The 22933-nt window shown below is 34.2% G+C and overlaps 1 protein-coding gene across 4 annotated transcripts in view; it reads right to left on the bottom strand.

Annotated features, from left to right (window-relative positions):
* The window catches only part of GPC5 (glypican 5), a 1274636-nt gene that overhangs the window by 642301 nt on the left and 609402 nt on the right, over window positions 1-22933 (bottom strand). For 3 of the 4 annotated variants that reach the window (XM_070579052.1, XM_070579056.1, XM_070579053.1), the window contains exon 7: window positions 5997-6153. In XM_070579052.1, the coding sequence (XP_070435153.1) occupies window positions 5997-6153 (157 nt within the window). Of the gene's footprint in view, window positions 1-5232; window positions 5428-5996; window positions 6154-22933 lie in introns of those variants that run through there. The other variant, XM_070579055.1, reaches the window with a different exon arrangement.

Raw genomic sequence — 22933 nt, 5'->3', positions numbered from 1 at the left:
AATGCCAATGTCTCACTTCAGACTTTCTGTATCATACTTGATTTTAACAAGAGCCCCAAGTGATTTGTATACATGAGAGACTTGGAGAAGCTCTGGGCCCAGATCACGTGTTCTATTATTTATAGTTAGATGACTAATTAACTGGTCAAAAATCTAGATGAAAATACCCTTTCTATACAGTTAAAGGTATGGAAGTCATTAAAGAGCTGAAAGAATACCTAAGTTGTTTCCTCATGATGCATTTTATCAACTATGCTGACTGAGGGAGAATATAGCAAGTTCAAAAACCATTCTGTTTATCGGCAACAGAATGATATAAAAAATAGACCTGGATATAAGTATGATTTATTCTTGGTCTTATTCACAGCTATATGACTTTGGGCAAGCAATGAGAAAATGTATCTGATGATATTTTCTTAAATTTTAATTTTTTGCTTACTCTATTGATCACACAGTCATACTTGACATAATGGTAGTCAAAAATACCATAACTTTTTTATTCTATGTCGTCTGGTGTGGGATGGATTTAGCTATAAAATTTTCAGAATGGCTGGTTCATCTGGAATGCATGCTAGGAGGCTCCTTAAGCTTTAGTTAATGTCTTCCCTCTTTACCTCAGTGATTTACATCATTTTTGTGTCTAAGTCAAAGCACTGAAAACCATTTATTAGGCATTCAAGGACAGACCCTTTTATTTCAACTTTATCATTTAAACCCATGAATGGGATGTATAACTTTTCAAGAGAATGTAAGATGATTCATTACGTTTCCAGATTCCATTACACAATCTTGTTAGCAAAACAGCAAGCAGATAGGATGAATGTCAATTATTTAGAAACCAAAATGGAAATGTATAATCACAATAATATTCATGGCGATCACATATTAATTAAAATATATTTATCTTAGACTATTTCATTTCTCTTTAGTATAATTTTCATCAGCAGTGGAAAAACTGCAGTAGATGAAAATTTCAAAGTGTTTACAATTTTGAGCATTGAGCAGCATCAGGAAGTGTTTATTTGTGAATTTTTCTAGCGTTTTATCATGATCCTTCAGTATTAGGCACTTGGAAAATGTAGATCAAAATGTACAATCATTATTCAAGATTACTTTCACTGTGTCACAAAGGTTTGAGTCCAAGTAAGTTTATAAAGATGTTTTATGTTTAGCATAACTAAACATAGTTAATACATGATAAGCTATTTAGTTTTTTCCAGTACATTATCTTTAATTTGGGATAATTTATTAATGGACTATTTGTCAGCACTTTGCAAAGTAAACTGAATACATTTTATTTTAATCAAATTTGATGAAACTTTAATTTTAAAAGAATACACATACTTTTAATATGCATATTGGGAACTGTTATTAATGTAAATGAATCTTATATGCTTGCATTATCTGTTGGACATAATTTACATTGGAAAGAAAAACCATAAACTAGATAATTAAAAAAAAAACACAAAATAATTTCTACAAAATGAATAACTACATAGTTTTAGTAGTTATGGAAAGAAAAATAAAGATCACATTTCATGTCGCTTGTAGTATTTTCTGAGTTCTTCTTAACCTCCATGCCTAGCTGAGATTTTGAAATAAAGGTGATTTACGGTGAAAATAAGTTTGAGGAAGCCAAGAATTTCACTCATTCTACAATCTTGCATTGCTAAATAAATCAGTAACCTTTATTCTTCAGTGGTTAACAAAGTATCATTTTCATTTTACTATGCACATGGAATATACTATTTTCTTCCTAGGTCACTGTTAGTATCATGCTGTAGATGAATTTGTTAGAGGCTGATCTAAGGTTAGTTACTAAGTGACAAATACAAAGCACAATGTGAATAATAGTTCTATTCATTCTAGGCTGTAGAAGATCAACCAAAAATTCTTTCTAGATTTAGCAACTTATATTCCAATGTCTTATCCTTCTATTTCCAAATTCATCTAATTTCAATTGAACGCTTTCTGTTTTCACTAGCTTACCTCCTGAGATAACGCAGTGGGGGATGCTTTATAAACTGGATAGTGCTATCGATGGCGGCACCATATTGTTATTATGGTGCAGTATGCAGTTTGGGGAACAGGGAATAGTCGTGAACAGAGATATAAAAGGTTTGAGAACTGAATCCTGGATTCCTCAAATATTTAAAATTTGGGATGATGATGAGGACCCATAAAAAAGAAGAGGAAGAGCAGAACCCATAAAAAAGAACCCATAAAAAAGAAGAGGAAGAGCAGAACCCATAAAAAAGAACAACAACAAAAAAAAAGAACAAGAAGAATCTACTGGTAAACAATCCTTGTAAAGAAAGACGTTGGGTGGCTGAATAAGAAGCAGTTCAGGAGGGCCTCAGGGTCAGAACGCTGCTGCGTTGGTACTCTGAATGCACAAGTCTTTGTGAACCTGTATCATGACTCTTCTGCAAACGCATGTTGAAAGCACTACTGGGGAAAAAGTCATTTGAACACACACACAATCTGTTGTCATTTATAGGTTTCACAGTTAAATTATTTTTAAAATTGCTAAGGATGTTATATAATATTATACGAGCAATGATGAATATGACAATAGACAGATTATCTCGGACAATTTGAAGACTTAAAATCACTCTACTATTTTTGAAGATACATCTGAATCAACTTGTGATCAAATTCATTTTGCCTGATACTATTATGGTGAACCTCTTTATCAAAATGAATTTGATCAGGGGTTATATATTTTTTTGTTTTTTAAAAGCAGAGTTAGTGTAATTTAGATTATAATATCACATAAGAATTGCAAGTAATGCTATTGCAGATTTTCAAAACTACACATGGAATAATTCTACAGCCTGTCTGCAGTGGCACGCTGGTTTGTTTTTCAACATTTGAAACTATCAACATTTGGGAATATTGGAATAGTCAAATAGTTGAAAAAGTGTTGATGATAATGAGAATAATTTTCCTCTGCATGGCTAAAAGAACAGAACTTGTTTTATTTCCACTGGTGTTTAGAACCTGCATCAGTTAGCTGCTCAGAAAGGATGGCAAGTGTCAGGGATGAGAAGAAATGAAGGTTCAAAGCCATTCCAACCCTGCAATTCCAGGCTACTAGTGAAATATCCATATCTATCTAAATGAGCTAAAGTCAATACAACAAAAATATAGAACTTTCCATAATATTGGGATTTTTAAACCACTCTACTGAAATAGGAAAATATGTTCAGTTTCCTAAGAGTGAACACTGCATAGTATAGATAGCTGCTTTTTATAAGAAACATATCAGTTAACGTTTAATAATAGCCAATAGGTAGGATATGAATAGAGATAGTGTTAAAAGCTAAACATTTGTTGGATTATTTGATACCACTGGTGATGAAAACAAAATGATACCTAAAAGGTATATAAACATTTTGGTGATAAACCTTGGCACATAAATATGTAGACCCCTCTGTTGCCTAAAATAAACATGAACAAAAACAGAAACAGAAAATCAGTTCCAGTGATGATTAGTAAAATATTTATCAACTTCGAACATTTGCATAAATGGAGCAAAATCATTAAATTTACAGGACATGGTATTAGTATTATTCCTTGCAATTATAAGTAGCTATAAATAAATAAATACTTATTAGTATAACTATTTTAAATCAGATATTTTTGCGGAGACAAATGAACTGCTTTGTACTTATGTTGTATTTTATAAAGAACAAACATCAGAGTAAGGAAGAAATAATGGTGCATTTCAAGTTCTTAACACAAATGTCACCTGGTAAACTTTCTAGAGCACAATATGTTTCAGTCATTAAGACCATCTAAAACTGTCTTAACTTGCTTTGGCAATATATCAAACTAGCCAAGCACAGGCAAGATATTATAGTGCTTTATAAAAAGAGAAATGTGACTTACGCTTTGCTACTCTTTCTGTCCCTCTGTATTTCAGCATGCTATCCACAGCGGTTTCCCAACCACTTATTAAAAATTGAAAGGCAACAGCTATAAACTCTTAGAAACGTGATAGGCAACTGACTGACAGCAGATGTGGACTTTTTTAACGTTTGCCTGTAGTTGCTAAAAACCATCTATATCTTAAATCTCCCCAATTCTGATGGATGGTTGCTTGTACCATACCTGTCTACTTCAGGAGTAATTGAAAACAAGGTTTTGAAGTAAAAAATTCATTCTTGCCACCTTGACAGTATTGTTTTGTGAGAAAACTATTAGCAGTTGAATATCCTCCCCTGTCTCTATTTCTCTTGTGAAATAAACCAAAAAGGTGTTATTTATTAATATGTAACAAATTCTTGAGCATATGAATAACTTCAGGAGTAAAAAAATCTCTATAAAAATGTTAATTCTACACACACAAACAATTTATAGATGAAATTTCAACCTAAGCTATTTTTGATAATAACTTTTATGCCTTCAAACCCTGCTAATATTCAAATGACAATGAAATTATGATTCATATGAATACTCAAGATAGAATGAAAATGAAACATTAATATTATCCTAGTAGATAAGTATCATAACTCCAAAATACAATGGTGTTTTAACTCTTAGTAAAAATAATGTTTTTTAATGAAAACTCTTTTTTATTTTCTTCTTCATCCTTATTTTAATTTTTTGTCCTAAACAACAAAAGATAGGAAAACAAGAGAAATAAATCTGATAAACTATATTAATACCAATAAGAAGAACATATATCTTTATGTGCTCCTTTAAGGGTAGAAGGCATTTAATTTTCAATAGGAAATTGTATGAATACAGTAAGGAATTTTGTGGCCCTTTGTTTAATTGCTGCTCCAGTGTACTAAATCCCATCTATTTACTTTCTTTGTTCAATTTATTCTTGTTTGTAACAGAGAAACCTATATGTTTATATTAACTGTTTTTTGATTTTTGTACCTCGTTTGACTTCCATTCCTTTAACCAATATATTTGCCTTATAAAACAAGATCCTAGAAAGAATGGGGTATTGATGCTTGAAGCATTTGTGGTGTTCTAAATTTACTGCAAGAGAACTGAAAAGTAAATGAATTCTTCTATCACCCAAATCATGAAAGGACATGTCTAACAGGTCCAAAGCAGCCCTTTGTGATTTAGAGGGAGACTATAAGACCAGCTTCTAAATAGGGCTTCACAAGTCCAGAAAATTACTTTATAAAGTAATCAGCTTTGGTAAGACCTGAGATAAATGAATAGTTGAAACTTGGCCGCTCTGGGTACATTAACTTTCATGCTTCTTTCTCAGTTGATAACTTTGGTGGTCTTGCTTATGTGAACATATGCATGTACGTAGCCATGGAAAGCCTATATTCCTCAGTTTATATGTGAAGACAAGGAAAGGACATTCATTTGGTGCTTTTTGTTGCTGTTATTTGGTAGTTCCATCTTTTATAGTAGTGACCAGTCTAGCAACACCAGAAACGGTTTTGAAACCTATACAATCAAACCAAGGTGAATGATTTTTGAGAATTTTTTGGAAGAACAAATTCATAAGAGTTAAATCCAAGTAGTTTTTCACCATAACTAACCATACAGTTAACCAATTTTTTTGCAATTTGACCATGATAAAAACCTAATAAAATAACATATCTTTTATATAATGGTGTGATGATATAATAAAATTTCCGAATTCTATTATGTAGTATGACTTACCCAATCTAGTTTCACATTATTTAGCAATATACATTTAACATTCATCATTCATGTTATTTCATGCCCTAAAGATTATCCCGCTTTAAAATCCTTAATTCTCAGAACTGATGATCATTCACTAGTTTTTCACAGAAAAAAGTCATTTCCATTTAAAGCCATTAGTTAAAAATAAACAAAACCTCCAAGAGTGCATGACCTGAAAAACTAAAAATAGGTTCATTTTTATCTCCAATTCTTGTTGCATATTTCTGAATTCACTGTCATTAATTCTTTACATTCACGATAATAATTATCCTTACTTATATGTCAAAATCAATTCTTTAGATGTGGTTGCAGAATCATACACTTACAGTCTGTGATCTTTAGTGTCCTCTTGACTTCTCCACTTCCTGATCCCCCACAACCATCTTCATCATCACAGTCCCCGCTGACCTGTTCAAGCATGCCACCACCACTGCCCATCTGAAGTTCCCACTTGTCGGGTTTGGGTGACCTACCCTGTAACAACTGAATATGGACACCAAAAACATTCATTAATAGCAAATTCAAATCAGCTGAAAAGGCTGTTCAAAAACATATGTAGAAATTAGAATTATTTTCTTATGTGGATCCACTATTTTGGTGCAGACACCTTACCAGATCAAGTCTGGAAGAAAAAAAACTACTGAAATAATAATAAATAATGGGCAAGGTCTTACAGCTATAAACAGCTACAATCTGCATATTAGCTCTGTGATAAAGCTTTAGATAAAGCTTTGGAAAGCAAATAAAACCAGACCTTCTTGCTTATGGATAGTTTGCCTAGAGAAATTTTTGTTTCTGAATAAACAATGTTTAAGCATGGTAAATCAAGCTCTAACACAACACAACTCCCTTGGCAGGATATTGTCTGATAACATTGTGATGTTTTGTAAACCAACAGTCCAAAAATTTTCAGAAAGTAGAGTACTATTCTTTCAGAAGAGATTCAATCAAAAGAATTAGAATTTTGGACATATTCATTTATAGCTTTATTTAAACTCTCTGGATCAAATATATAGTCCAATGCATATGGCACAGAACTGAACCTGGGGACAAAAGACTTAGGTCCTATTTCCATTTCTACAAATCACTTAAGAAATTTAACCAACTTCTCAGTTCTTGGTTCTCAAGTATTTCATTTACTTTTATGAGCAAAATAGATGGAATAGCCATTTTACCCTACAGCACAAGAGTGCTAGTAACATTTTTGAGTAATATTGGAAATGCCTGAACTCCTTTTCAAAAAGGTGATGTTATGAATAATAGAATATTTCACTTAAAGCTAAGACTGAGTAAAATGATCCAATATGTGACATTTACCCCTCTAAGGCAGTTTTGGAGAGCACATGACCAAGCAAGAGCACTAGAGGGTACCACTCTATTATGAATGAAATGTACCACTGCTCACCAGTGAATGGGCATTTATGAAACGGGTGCGTTACAAAAGTATTAGGGCTGTTACTTCCAAGAGATTCTCCAAATTGTATTGATTAGCAAACAGTAATTAACCACACAACCCAAGGACATCATTTCATATTGAAAAACATAGAGTGAAGCATCCTCAGTACATCTAAGACAAACATGTTTAGCATTTAAAGAACACTTACATTAAGCAACTGGACTATGACCATTCACAAGTTTTCAAAATTAAAAATAAAGTTAGGTTAAAAATTCTGAAATATTACAGGTCTTTAAAGCTTATTTTTCCCTAACAAAGTTTAAATGTTAAAACAATTTGACAAAAATTTATTTCTATTTATCAGCATTTCCAATAGTGTGTTAACAGGTGTTAAATTTAAAAATAAGGCTTCTTTCATGGTCAAGTGAATTTCGGAAACGTTAAGTTAAACAAAACTTCTTCACTGTGTTTAATGCACTGACGCGTATGCTGCTGCCTGCAGGGGGTATGGCAATGAAGAAACAGAGATACGTAACAAAAAACATAAAAATTCAAAATCTGAGAAAAGAAAGGAATGATTAGCGGTATTATTTTATATAAATAATATAAAAATTTTAAATAAAGTAATAATTTATCATTTGTCATTTAGCATAATCACAAAGGGCTTGAACTTTAAGGTCCAACATACTTTGATTTAAATCCTGATTCTGATTATACTAACCATGAGACTTTGGACACTGGGTGAGCTCCTGAATAATTCAGTTCCCTCATGTCTAAAATAGAGACAATAATATACCTGGGCCATTGTTCTTATTGTCAGGAAAAATATAGGCAAAGTTCTCTGCATAGTGTTGGCACATTAAAAATGAATATATTTTGGTTATTGTTATCTCCTTTCTTGCATATTCTATTAGAATATCACTTAGACACCTAGAACACATTCATTGAAAAAAACTAATTGATAAGGAATTCAATGACATGACTTAGATTAAAACTTTTCAAAGTATTATCTGACAAGCGCAACAAAAGCCCAGCTTTCTGGTGACGTGTTACTCCTTTTTACCCCTGACATTCTTTCTCAACATTTTCCCATTTCAAATTTAGTCCCCCTTTCCTTCTGTAAGTATTCTTCCAATATTTAACCAGGACCTTGGTCAGATCAAGGTGGACTCTCCTGAACAACAGCAACATATAAATCACGAAGACCCAACTCACTGAATTTGAACTCAAAAATGCAAACGGAGAGACAGTATGTTTAAAACAAAGCTTGCTGGTTTAGGAAACTGGTTTTGTTTGAAAGTGACCGAATACCTTAATTCTCAGAGAATGATTCATTTATTTATAGTAACTGGTAAAAATAATAGAGAACAAATTTTTTTTAATTAGTATGTTTACTACATTTCTCTTCTCCATCACTTCAGTGATGCTAAGAAACATCTAAGGCTCATGAACTCACATTTTTAAGAAAGAAAACTGTACAAACACTTTATTTTAATTTAATTTTGACTCTCTGTGGTGGGTAGAACTTTAAAATGGGTCCCAATTCTTCTCAGTCTAATCCCTGGGACTGTGAATATGCTGTGACTGTCACAGCCACTATACTATACTGCAAAAGGAATTTCGCAAGTGTAATAAAGGTTATTAATCAGTTGCCTTTGAGTTGATCAAAAGGGAGATTAACCAGGTGGATCTAATGTAATCACATAAGTTCTTTAAAAGCAGAAAGTTTTCTCTGGCTGTCAGCAGAAGTCAGAGAGACTGGAAGCCTGGGGTCGGGAGAGGACTGGGGGTGAGAGATCATGCTGCTGCCCTTCAAAGTGTGACCTGGATGCTGTGAGTGGGCCTGTGGGAGAGTCTGCCCGAAGTCCTGTGGCATCTGGGAACTGAACGACTAGCAGCCTCCAGGAGGTGAGACTGATCTACTTTACAGCCACGGAGGAATCTGGCCCTCAGTCCTACAGCTGAGTTCTACCAACAATCTACATGAGCCTGGAAGCGGATACTAACCCCAGGGCTCCCAACTGAGTCAAGCTAGGCTGACAACTTGACTTCAGCCTTGTGAGACCCTGAGCCAAGCTCCCTGAGCAGTGAGCTCACCAGCCTTCTGACCTATGGCACTCCCAGTTAATAAACGGTGTTGCTTTAAACTGCTAATTTTGTGGTTATTTGTTATATAGCAAGAGAAAACGAATACATTCTCTAACCTCAAATGGGCCACACTTACTTCTTCACGCTCTTTTTCTTTGGTCTCTTTTAATTTTCTAGCATATTCCTCAGAACAAGTTGTCAACATTTCCATAAGACATCACCTTACTGGGAAGATCGTACCCTTGGAAACAAGCTATCAGATTTTACCTTTTCTCCACTTTTCAGTTTCTCTGCCTCTTTACAATCCCTCTCTCTGTTTTCCAAGTCTCTGAACAAGAGACATAATTGCTGTTTCCTATGATCAACTTATCCAAATATATCCAGGGTCTCATCTGATCCATGTTTCCAGGTCTCCAATAAGCCCATCTCCCTCTGGTAGGGTCAATATCTCTGTCTCCTCTGCATAAAGTTTCTGCCTTATAATACTTATTTTTTTACTTCTCAATCATCACGCATCCACAAATGTTCATTTCCATTCTCACAATTATAATAAAACAATTTGTAAAAATTCCCAATAAATTTCTAATCAACAAAAATAATGAGTTTTTCACAGTAAGATCCTGAGTCAAAATCCCACTTCTTTTGGACTGAACTAGTCTGGTTTCTTCTTAGTTTGATGATCTTTCTCCTCACACTTCCAAAAGAATAGAGATAAATGTTTCAGTTAATAGTATAAATCCTCTATTCTTTCTTGTTAGTCTCCCTCTGACAGACTGTGCTCTTACCTATATACAAATTACACACAAGTCTTCATTTGAAGTCCTTGTTATTCTTTAGTTCATCTCTAAGCAGCAATTGGATACAAAATATACTCTACCACTTTGTGTCTTAGAATAGAACTATTCATCTCCACTTTTCATGTATCATTACAACTTATCTTCCCAACTCCCTCATTGCAGGGGATATTAGTCTCTCCTACCTACCGTCACCATATTATTTTCCCCAAATCAGTACTTTCACCATGTCATTTCTCTGCTTTAATGCTTTTTGTGACTCTTTACCATCAAAAACCACTGGTTCCCAACATATGTCTGGAAGAGAAATATCAGTCCAGATAGATGAGTCACAAAGAGGTTCTGTGGTAAAATGTTTGGGAAATTCACACTATGACACCTTCTGGATATCCATGAACTAAAGCCTCATGAGAAATCTTATAGCAAGCAATCTTTTTCAGTTGAGATTCACTTCATATTTTCCAAATTTATGTAAGCAAATTAACCCCTCCCCTCACTATGCACCCATTGACATACTTTTGGAAATGAGGCCTAGAAAAAAGTTTAAATTCAACCTGCATAATAAATTCAGTCCCTATAATATACATTTTTAAAAACGATGTCTAAAGATGGCCCCTCAGCACCCAAATTCTGCCACAGAGGAGTCTGTTTTTCTCACAGATATTGTGTGCATTTACACGTCTGTAATCTTATTTATGCTGGTTATACACTCTTCGCTTCCATCTTTTGTTTTTCCTCCACATAGGATACCCCCTTTCCTCTTCCTGTTGTATCATCTTGTACCTAAATTTTAAGTTCAAACTCAAATAACTCTTTCTTCACTCTATACTTGTTTCTCTAATCTTTTAAATCTGTGTATATTATTTACTGACACTTAACTTCCTTGAGTATACGCTACACTTTTCTGATTAACGGTGAGTTCCTCAAAGATGAGGCCATGATTTAATGATCTTTATACTCCTCGTCATGACAAGAGGGGTTTCCAAATTGTAGATGCTAAGTAAATATATTTTAAATTTGAAAGTAATGTGTTAAGCTTACCTTGTCTTCAGTGACCCTTATATCTAATTTATTAAAGTGTTTTCACTTTTACTCAAATCTTTAGAGGCCATGATGTTCTAGAATACTTTGGATTCATTTTTATTGCTGGCAGATTGATTCATTTATTCACTCAATGATATTAATTGAGTGTATAATATGCAATGCGTATTTTGAAGGATATGCATGCATTTCAAAGAAGACATAGTCTTAGTTCTTAAAAAGTGCTTAGTATATACCCTACTTTTGAAGTTGGCATTCACGAATATGCAACAAGATAAAATTAAAATAAAAGAAATAATCTGAAATCAGGAAAAAGTTAAAACAGACTAATGGTTTTGTTTTGTGGTCTTGCTAAATTATTTTTCTTTTTAATCTTTAATAAGAAATAAGTTAAAACAATTTTATTCCCGAGCACCTGGAAACATCTAAGAAGTTGTTTAAATGAAAATTTGACATTGAAAGATCATGCCAAGAAATATTTCCCACTATATTTGTTTGCCATCCCAATTACTATAAACTAGAAAGAAAAGAGATGTTCCAATTACTTTTTTCAATGAAAATGTAGGAATATTTTTCTGATTCATGAAAAACTTCATTTTTTTCTAGAGTAGGCAAGGAAATTTAGCTTCAGGATTTGGGTCATGGGGTAATGAAATTCTCCTCTGTGCTTTTATGGGGGTCAGCTCTTTATAATCCTTTCCTCCTCCAAGGCCTCAGGGAGACAGCATGAAAATCACTCCCCCATGCTCTGTCGGCCCCAGCCTCATGGACAAGCATTATTTCACATCCTACTCTTAAACCACTCTTGACAAATATACATAGCTCTCAAAAAGAGAATCCCTCCCCAAAATGTCTTTAATAAAACAAAAAGGTTTGCAAATGTGCACATTTAAAAGGAACATGCACAAATAAAATGACTGTAGAATGATAATGACGCCAAATTCTATAAATGACACATGAAAATCAGTCATATTACAGTAGACACACTCATGTCACTTACTGTAATAAATCTTCCATTTTCACCACATACACAAATAGCTATTCCATATATTCATAAAACATAGAATGTTATAAGAAATTTTCAAAGCTTAAAAACCCAAATAAATTTAACATTACTTCTCTGGAACTTCATTTTCTGCATTTGTAAAACAGAATAAGAATATCTATTTGGAAGGTTTTGTGAGTTATTATTTGGATTAAATTATGTAAAGTGTTAGTATATAGTATTTACTTAGTAAGGGTTTGTTATCTATATCATTATTATAACCAGTAAGAAGTGATATCACTACCCTGATTCTTTCTTTGAAGGAGGAAACTTATGAGAGTAAATATGTCTCTCTTCATCCTCTTTCTGCCTTGTCTCTATCTGAGTCTGCCCAGATGTAAAGATGATGGCATTTTGAACCCTTGAACCCTGTCATGATGGTGACAAAGTCGATCAATACATACATATTTATAGAACAATTACAACAGAAGAAAGGGCATGATTTTGAGTCCCAGCCACAAATTAATCGTGTGGCTTTAAGCAAATCACTTAAGCTCATTAAAACTCATTTTAGTCTATTGAAAAACAATGCTTGGGAAAGCACTTTATATACCATAAAGCACTAGGCTCATTTTTAGTGTTCTGTGCAAGACACGACATCCACAAAATTGAAAGTCAACAAAGTGAGAACAGCATAAAAAATACCAACAACTTTTAGGGTGTTTCTCCTTTCTTCAATGCCGTGCAGTTTGTGCAGTCAGCTGATTAGATGAAAATAGTCAGTTTTGATGACTGATGCTTCCTGCTTATGTTTAATTGGTTTAGAAACCTCATCAAGGATGCTATCTTGGAGGATGAGTTTGGTGGGTAGAATATCTGATGACTCTAAGGCAAATGTATTTCTTTCAGCAGTTGAATTAATCTCTCAATAGACTCAATTTGCTTTTTACTAACTGTCTGGCAATAGCTCATAGTTGAAACAGCCTTTCAAGCACTTACAATAAAATCTGGGTATAGATGGCTCACATACCCAACATGTTTGCTGTGAAAGAGAAACTTAGTCATCACATTCAAAAATCTCCAGTGTGAGAGCCACTGAATGTGCTTCAAAATCTCGTATATAATGATACATTTCTAAAATACTTCCTCCATCTTCTTGCAATCATTTATATGGATATATCAGAAGTAAATATGTGTTTAGAAAGTGTTAGTCATCATATATGTACCTCTAGTCATTTATTCAAATGTAGATGTGGTAAAATATGCTGTCTTACAATTTTATACTATTGATGAGAATATGTAAGTGAAAATTAAAATGTTGACAGAAAGTTCAAACCAGAAAACTGAAGATATAGAAAAAATTCATTTCATCATTAATAAAACATCTCTAAAGAATACACTATAATTATAGACTGAAAAATCTCTATGTCTCTATACACATTCAAATATATACATATGCACAAATTTAATTTTGTTAAAAGCAACTGGTATCTGCAGTTTCATACAGTTTTGGTGACATCTATAAAGAAATGTCTGGGAAATAGGAAAACAACCAAAGCTCATAACATTTTAAAATTGGAAATCTGATTCAAAATTCCTCATGATGTATTTTTAAATTTATCTCTGTAACATATTTCAAATGAGACCTTTTTAAGAAATACTCTTTATGTAACATGCTCTCATTATTCTTTTTGCAACTTAACTTCCCTTTCCCCAAACCTCCATCTACACCCTAGTACACTCCACTCTATTTGCACCTTCCTCACCAACACTGATACAGTCATCTTTCACAAGTTTTTCTTATACCAAACTTTCCCAGTCTTTCTCTTTCAAATTTAGAAAATATTTTATTCACATAATCTAACTACCACAAATCTCCAGATTTATCTTTTCAAAAGCAGCTAAATCTTTCTAGACTATTCTACCTAAAAAGCCAAACACGTTTTATGATCTGTCGTGTTATGCTAAGTTGACCAGACAGAGAAGTCATTTCTGTAGATTTCTTGTCAGTGTTTGTTTTAAGTTTGAGCTTTCCAATCTCAGCTTCTGTTGCGCCAGTAATTTGAAAGGTCACTGTTCTGGTGGCATTTGGTTTATTCAATACGGTCTGGCAATTTACTATAAAAGTCTCATGATTTTGTAAATAGAGTACTGAACTTAGAAAAGGCTTACTATGTTCACTCTCTGGCCTCTAATACGACAAAGAGATCATTTGTTCTTATTCCCATAAGAGAATCCTATATGTCTCCCTTCCACCATGCCGGATCCTTACCTCCAACTCCAAATGGAGCCAGTTGTATCTTCTGAGCTGTCATAGTGACCAGATAAGTTTATAATTAAGGCATGTCCTAGTGTACTCTAAATTAGACCTTACAGGAGAGTTAAAAATAAAACCCAATAAATAATTGCAGGAATAAAGTGGAAATAGAGAAATAAACACAACCTCAAAAGGAACTCAGAAAAATTGTGAGACCAAAAGAGGAAGTATGCATGCTAAATGTTATCAATTCTCAAATGGCTCTTGTGAAACGTCTATGTGAAGACACACCAAGGACCTGAAAATAATTGGTGAGAAAGAAAAGAATCTTGTAGTTGGCCCTGTGGCCTAGTGGTTAAGTCAGCATGCTCTACTTTGGTGGCCCGGGTTCGGTTCCCGGGCCCAGACCTACGCCACTTGTTGATGGCCACGCTGTAGTGGCCACCCACATACAAAATACAGGGAGACTGGCCCAGATGTTAGCTCAAGGTGAATCTTCCTCAAGCAAAAATAGGAAGATTGGTAACAGAAGTTAGCTCAGGGAAAATTTTCCTCAGCAAAAAAAAAAAAAAAAAGAAAAAGGAAAAAAGAAAAAAGTCTTTCTTAGAAGACAACCCCAGGGTTAATGTCAAAGCCTTCTATCAAAACATCCATGTTAAGTTAGCTAGAAAGGTACACAAGATCAATGAACAGAGTAGGGGAAGAAACAAGGGTATTTTGTGAGTAAGCAATGTATAATGATCTTATAGCAGAAGATCAAGAGAATAAAGGGAGCAGGAAACTGGGGGCTATAAGTAAGCTAAAAACATGTAACATGTTTAGTGGAATAAATAGATGTGCAGTGCAAATTCTCAAACATTTTATGAGCAGGACATGATGTATACCAACTATACTTCCCCAAATTGCAAAAAACTGAGAATTATTTTCTTGATGTCACTATCCTACTTCCAATCTAAGTTATTAATGATTTTATAAATCATTATGACATACTCACCAACATACACACACACACACACACACACACACAAATCACATATACATATTGTCACACACAAATACAATAGGACAGAAACTATCCGGGTTCCTTGCCGATTCAGCTTAGCCTGTGGTTGAAATTGAAGGCACTCTAAACATGAATGATCAGATATTAAATAATTTCATCATTTTGCATTTCTTGGGTGCAGAGCAAATTTATATTATTCACGGTGTGGTTTATCATTGAATAGTCATTTTTTAACATACCAAAAGCCTGTATCTCTTTAACTAGGTCTTCATATGCATGAGGGATGTTTGCATATCCACCAAGGTAATAGAGACTAACATGCACATTTGCCCCAAATGGAGAATAACTTGCGAACTGGGTTACCTCAGGAAACTGCCCTGCTTGGTATGGGCGTCAACACAAGTAAAGATACTGGTAACTTACCGCTGAGAACAAGCCTAGCCATTTGCCTAGTTAACCCATATCATCTTCTTGACATGATAGGGCACAACAACTGAACTTCCAAAACATGGATAGAACACAACTGAACATCTGCTGCTCCTGAGGAAACAAGTGAAACTATCGCAAAACATGGACAGATTGATTGAAGACAAATTCCAGACAACTCAGTGTCACCTGGAGAATTCGGTTTCTATTAACCACATTCGAATGAAGTGAACCTGGATCCATATTATAAAGGTAGTTTACATTACACGCATTTCCTAGTTAATGACATAGGTAGTATTAATTTTACATGTGTTACCAAGTGAGTGGTTTTCTTCCTTCATCTCCCCTGCTGTATTTTGCCTTACCTGCTCGGTCACAAAGAAAGAATTGGCAGGACTAGTGTTTCAGTTATCTCCACTGACAGTAAGCCCATGTAATTTTTACATGGAATATGGGAATGCACATTTTCCATTAATAACCTAGAGTTTTCCTTGCCATTCCATTTTATGATCTTACTGTGTTTCTAACAGGACCACAAGATTTATGTCATTCAGTTGTGTGTTTTTATCATTGTCCTTTAACCACTTATCTGCGTGAGACTGATGTCATGGAAAGGCAGAACAGAAAAAAAAAATAAAAGGAAGGAAGGGAGGGAGGAAGGAAGACTTTAATCATGATACATTGCCAATGTAAGGGCTCTCTGAATAGAACAGATTTTTATTTGTTAAAGCATCAAAATTTCCATTGCCTTTTGAAAGAACTGTGAAGGATTGCAAATTTATTTAAAACCTGGTTTTGGCAACTAATCTAGATTTCCTTCATTGGCCAGCTGTGCAGAATTCATTCTCAAATCCTCTGTTAAAACAGTCTAGACAAGATTCTCCTAAAGTTTCCCAGTCTATTAAAGGTTTACTTCCAAAAGGAGCTCATTTGGATTCCATTTAGTATGACACCCTCGTGTATGCCAGATGGTAACAAGGGTTATATCTTCACAAATGTCACTCTGATTTTCACCTTTGTAATGAAATTCCATTAATCTAGCTTTCTTTACATAAACCATAAAAATATGGACAATAATTTGCCAAATAAGGATTAAGAGAACGTGATTTTGCTAAATATTCTAGAAATAATTTAAGAAAAATGGGTCAAATTTGTGGTTGTCTTTGGGAGGCAGTGGGTGAGTATTTGACTTGGATTCTAGGCCAGATTCTCCCATTTACTATTTAAATGTGTGGCCTTAAACAAATCATTTAATTTTGCTGAGCCTAAATGTTCCAGCTGAAAAAATGAGGAGGTTGAAAGTTCCAAAATGTGTCTTATAGCTCCAAAATGTTTAATTCTAATATGTTTCAAGCCATTCTAACATTTGGTTTAGAAATAGGTATTATATCATCAAGGCTTATTGCGGTCCTCCTTGATATTCATTTCAATTCTGGTCCTTTATCCGTTAGATTTAATTTTTGGATTTTTAAAAAATGATAGTATACATTTCTTATGGGTTGAATTGTGTTTCTGCAAAATTGTGTTGAAGTCCTACCCCCCAGTACCTTAGAACGTGACCATATTTGGAAACTGAATCTTTACAGAGGTAATCAAGTTAAATGAGGTCATTTGAGTGGGCCCTAATCCAACGCAATTAGTGTCCTTATAAAAAGGGAAAATTTGAACACCAGGACAGACATGCACAGTGTAAAGACCATACGAAGAGACACAGGGAGAATGCCATGTGAATGTGGAGGACTGGACTGATGCATCTACAAGCCAAAGAGTGCCAAAGATTGCCAGCAAATCACCAGAAACTAGGAGAGAGGCATCCAACAGATTCTCCTTCACAACCCTCAGAAGGAACCAACCTTGCTGACATCTTGATTTCAGACTTCTAGCCTCTAGAATGGTGACACAATAAATTTTGTGTTGTTTTAAGCCACGCAGTCTGTGGTATCTCATTACCACAGTAGCCCTAACATGAATACAAAGTTACATACTAAAAAGTGCATAGATCATAAGTGTACAATGTCAAGAATTTTTCAATATGAACTTAGCCATGTAAACACCATAATCACAACACAGAACATTACCAGCATCTCAGAAGCTTCTTGTATGCCTCAGTCATTTTCTTCTCCTGAAGACAACACTAGTCCGACTTCCTCCACCATAGGTTCCTTTTTTTCTGAGGAACTTTACATGGACATAAGCATGTCTGTGACACTATAGATGTAGCAGAACTTCCTTCTTTTTAATTGTGGTATTTTATTCTATTGTACCAGTGAAGCATAACTTAACTCTCCATTCTTCTGTTGGTAGACAATCATATTGTTTCGAGTGTCTGGGTATAAAAATAATGTTGCTATGAAAATCTTTTAAATACGTTTTTGTGTAAAAACCCAGTCATATCTGTTGTGTACATACCTAAATGTGGGATCACTAGGTCATAGAGGTAGGTATCTGTTAAACCAAGTTAGCTTTATTTATTTACTTGTTTATTTTCCTTCTTTTCAATTAATGTATAATTTACTTAAAATAGGGCGTGCAGATCTTAAATATACAGCTCAGTGAGTTTTCCTATAGATCCACACAAAAATACAACTCAGATTAAAAATATGTTACCTTACAAGCACCTCAAAAATCTCATTGTTGTCATCTTAGTCAATAACTGCAATCAAAAGATAATTCCTATTCTGATCTCTATCCACACAGATTCATTTTGCCTATTAATTAACTTCATAGAAATAGTCTCATGCAGTATATATCCTCTTGAATATGGGTGTTTTTATTCAACATTATGTTTTAAACATTCATCATATTCTTGTGTATACCAATAGTTCATTCTTTATTATTGTGCAGGGGAGGACAAGCATCTTTTCCTTCCAACTTCTCCTCTGAAGCCCCTATTACAAAGACAAATTAATAACAGAAAAGCATACAAATTTATTTAAAAGAGCTCTTGCATGACATGGGAGCCTGCATTAGGAAGAAGCAGTTAAACCTGAGCATACTTATACTAGGTTTGATGAAGAGTAGAAAGTCGTGGGGAAATGTGACAGGACAAAAAAACGGAATGAGCAAAGTGCAGTAAACTGGGAAAAACAGCAAGGCTTGTTCTCTCAGATTCCCCTTGGCGTCCCTCACCTTCTATGATGAGGAGGCTCCTTTTCAGCAGGTGCCTCTCACATGAGGTCTTTATGACCTGCTTCAGGGGACGGTCAGAAAATCCTTCCTGCCCCTCTCTTTGTCAAATTTCTCCAGCTATTCAATTCAGATATTCAAAAATTCTTCAGATTTTCAAGGTGCCATATTTTTGGGTAGCATGTCCTGAAGCATGTCAATTGCAATACAGGTACAGTCATCCCTCGGTGTGCGGGGGATGATTGGTTCTAGGACCTACTCTATAGATACCAAAATTTGAGGATGCTTGACTCCCTTATATAAAATGGTGTAGTATTTGCAAAGAACCTACTCACAACCTCCCATATACTCTAAGTCATCTCGACATTACATTGTATCCCCAATACAATGTAATTAGTTGTTATACCGTACTGTTTAGAGAATAATGACAAGAAAAAAAAAAAGCCTGTACGTGTTCAGTACAGACACAACCATCCTAGGCCTTTCAGTCCATGGTTGGTTGAATCTGCAGATGAGGAACCACGGATGTGGAGGACCAATTGCATTCCATTTTATGAGTATACAGCAACTTATTTATTTACTTCAGTCTTATTGGACAACTCATCTGTTGCCAGTTAGGGCTATGATAAATAATACTGATTGAATATTCTCATACATGTCTTTTGGTGGACTTAAGCATTCATTGATCTTGAGTATATATCCAGGAGTGGAATTGCTGGGTCACAGGGTATATAAATATTTATCTTTAGTAGAAATTGCCAAGGAAATGTTCAATATGGTTGTCAGATTTACATTACTACCAGCAATACATGAGAGTTGCAGTTGTTCCACATCTTCTGCAACACTTGGTCTTATTGGACATTTTACTTTTAGTTATTTTGTGGGAGTGTAGTTGTATTTTAGTGTGGTTTTCATTTACATTTTATTAATGATTAATGATTTCCATATGGTTTTGGTTTGTTGGTATCCTCTAATATAAAGTGCCTTTTCAAGTCATTTGCCCTTGGAAAAAAATAGATTATCTGCATTTTTCTAATTGATTTGTAAGAGTTCTTTACAAATTCTGGGTATAACTCTGTTTTATATTTGTACTGTCTTATTATTTTTTACATCCCCTATCTTGTCACTTTTATATGAATCATTTATTTCATTCTGTTTTTTAGCTTTTTATAATACTTATCATACTTGCTGTTGGATATCCTAGAGATTATTATAATATTTATTCATAATATTATAATATTTACCTAACTTATTACAGATCACCTTAAATAGTATTTTTACCACTTCATCAATGTAAAAACCTTAAAATAGTTAGATACTATTTAGCTACTCCCACTCTTTGTTGTCACATTTTATTTCAACATATATTATGAATTCCAAAAGACATAACTATAATTACCTCAACTTCTCATGTTTATTTCATGGTAAATATTCCCTATAAATTCCTTTTCTTTTAATATTTTTGTCAGAATTGCTGTCAATATTTGCTGCCTTCTCACAAGAAATTGGAAAGTTTTCTATCTTTTGTATATATTTCTTGAAAGTGCTTGTGTAAGACTAGTCTTATTTATTCCTTAAGTTTTTGGAAGAATTTACTAGATGATACATCTGTGCTTGGAATTTTTTTTTGTGGGGAATGAGTTAATTATAGATATAGCTTCTATAATAGATACAGAGCTCATTCAGATTCTCAAATTTTCTTCTTGTGCCATATTTTAAAGTTGCTTTCTCAGTGAACTTCATTGCTTCCTGCAGTTTCATGCTTCTATCTGGGATAATATTTCTAGCATGAAGAGCTGAAGTGTTTCTTGTAGTTGAGGTCTGCTAGTCAAACATTCACTCAATATTTATTTGTCTAAACATATTTTATTATGTCTCATTCTTATGTGCATTTTCACTGGTTATAGAAATTTAGAATAGCATAGTTTACCATCAGAATGTTAAAGATGTCATTCCATTGATGTCAGTTTCTGTAGTTTTTGTTGAAAATCTTATGTTTGCTCTTTTATCTACTTTTAAGATTTTCATTTTTTCTTGGTTCAATCATTTGACTATGATATGCCTAGGTATGGTTTTCTTTGCATTATATTGCTTAGGTTTTGTTAAGCTTCTTAAAAGTGGCTGATATCCTTTATCAGTTTAAAAAATTCTTGACCAATTGCTATTCAAATATTTCTTCTTTCCTATTCTCTCACCTGTCTTTCTTGGTCTCTAATTACAGTTATATTAGATGTTTTGACTTTGACCCACGTCTCTTATGCTCTGTTCTGCTTTATCCAATCTCTATGCTTCAGTTTAGATTATTCTGTGGATCTCTCTTCAGGTTCATTTACTTGTGTTTTATTGTATTGATTTATTTAAACCTATTCAGTGACTTAAGTTCAATTATTGTGCTTTTCAGTTTTAGAATGTCTGTATGATTTTTTACATAGATTCAAGTTCTTTCCTAAAAGCTCCATCTTTTCATTCTGTCTACTTTTACTTTATTATCATTATTAGCATTAATTACTCTGAATTTTTGTCTACTAAACTCAGAGCTGCATTATTGCGGATCCATGCTTATTGTCTCCATTTTCATGTGTGTTTATTATTAGTAACTTTTTTGACACTTCAGATATCTAGGGATTTTTGTTTCATGCTGGACATTGTGAATAAAAAATGATGAAATACTCAGATGATGTTAGGTTCAACAGAATGCACTCCCACTTTCCTCTATTATACAGATAGAGAAAGAACTAAGTATATCAACACAATTGGAACATATTGAAATGGTCAGGTTGGAGTTGTAGCTTTTGTAAGACTCTGTCACCTCTAGTTCATCCCTGCTTCTCAGATATGGCTGTCTTGGGATTTTGATTGAGAGTGGATGGCTCTGTTTCTCTTTAGACTTTAAATTCTGTTGGAGATTAGGTTCTAACTTTCATGGATATTGAGCTTAGTTCTTTAGCATCTTACTCCATGCAATTTCAAAATCTGAAAAATGTTGGGGGGGTAGGGTTTGGCCATGTGTTTGTGGCAGGCCCCCTTCCTTTCAATGATTTTATCTCCTAATCACTATGAGATCCTGGAAGATTTCATTCTGCTTTTTAGAATCCTCTGACATAGTCCTTCAGCCTTGCATAAAACACATATGCCATAGGGAAAATAAGTCATGTGTGCCACTGCTTACTTTATCCCAACATATGTCTACCCCAATCCTCAACTTCTACCCACATCAGAAAAGACACCCAGAGAAATAAACATTGGCAATATTCAGTCCACATTGGAAGGTTTCTCCAAACTAACTTTTACTTCTTCTAGTTATTTTTGTTGTCCCAGCTTTCTGCCTTTAAAATTATAACTTTATAATTCATCTGGCTTTTAGTTGTTGCAATAATTCTGTTGGCCTACTCTGACCAAACAACATACTTAGCACTCACTTTATTTTCCATACTTTATTTTTAATCACAGTTTTTCTTTAATGTTTTTCCCCAAAGCATCTTAATATTCATAAAATTATGCATCTCATACAATTTTTGTAGAACTGAAGCAATACTCCAAAAATAGACATAGAATTCCAAATCATGTTATCTTTGTTTACATGCTCATCTTGGGAATCAATGGACTATACAGAACTGCTTCATAATAACAAACCTGGAACTGGTCTAACAAGGATTTAAGATGGCTGTTTCAGAAAGAGGTCTTGCTAATGGGACTCTGAATTGGCAAAAATATAAATTTCTTATTATAATGACCTTTCAGCTATATATTATTGGGATTCCTACTGCCTCATCTTAAGAACCTGACCTATAGATGTGTATAGAAATACACCCAGGGGCCAGCCCGGTGGCACAGCAGCTAAGTTCACACGTTCTGCTTTGGCGGCCCGGGGTTCACTGGTTCAGATTCCGGGTGCCGGCATAGCACTGCTTGGCATGCCATGCTGTGGTAGGCATCCCACATACGAAGTAGAGGAAGATGGGCATGGATGTTAGCTCAAGGCCAGCCTTCCTCAGCAAAAAGAGGAGGATTGGCAGCAGTTAGCCCAGGGATAATCTTCTTCAAAAATAAGAAAAGAAATACACCCAGAAAAATGGAGAGTCAGTAGATTACAATCATCATGTGCTGAGGAAGTAGCTTAGAATGTGATGATGCATCTTGTTTTTAG

The sequence above is a fragment of the Equus przewalskii genome, chromosome 16, assembly GCF_037783145.1.
Source record: "Equus przewalskii isolate Varuska chromosome 16, EquPr2, whole genome shotgun sequence".
NCBI lineage: Eukaryota > Metazoa > Chordata > Mammalia > Perissodactyla > Equidae > Equus > Equus przewalskii.
Note: the sequence above shows the minus strand (reverse complement) of the source record. Positions and strands in the feature narration are given on the sequence as shown.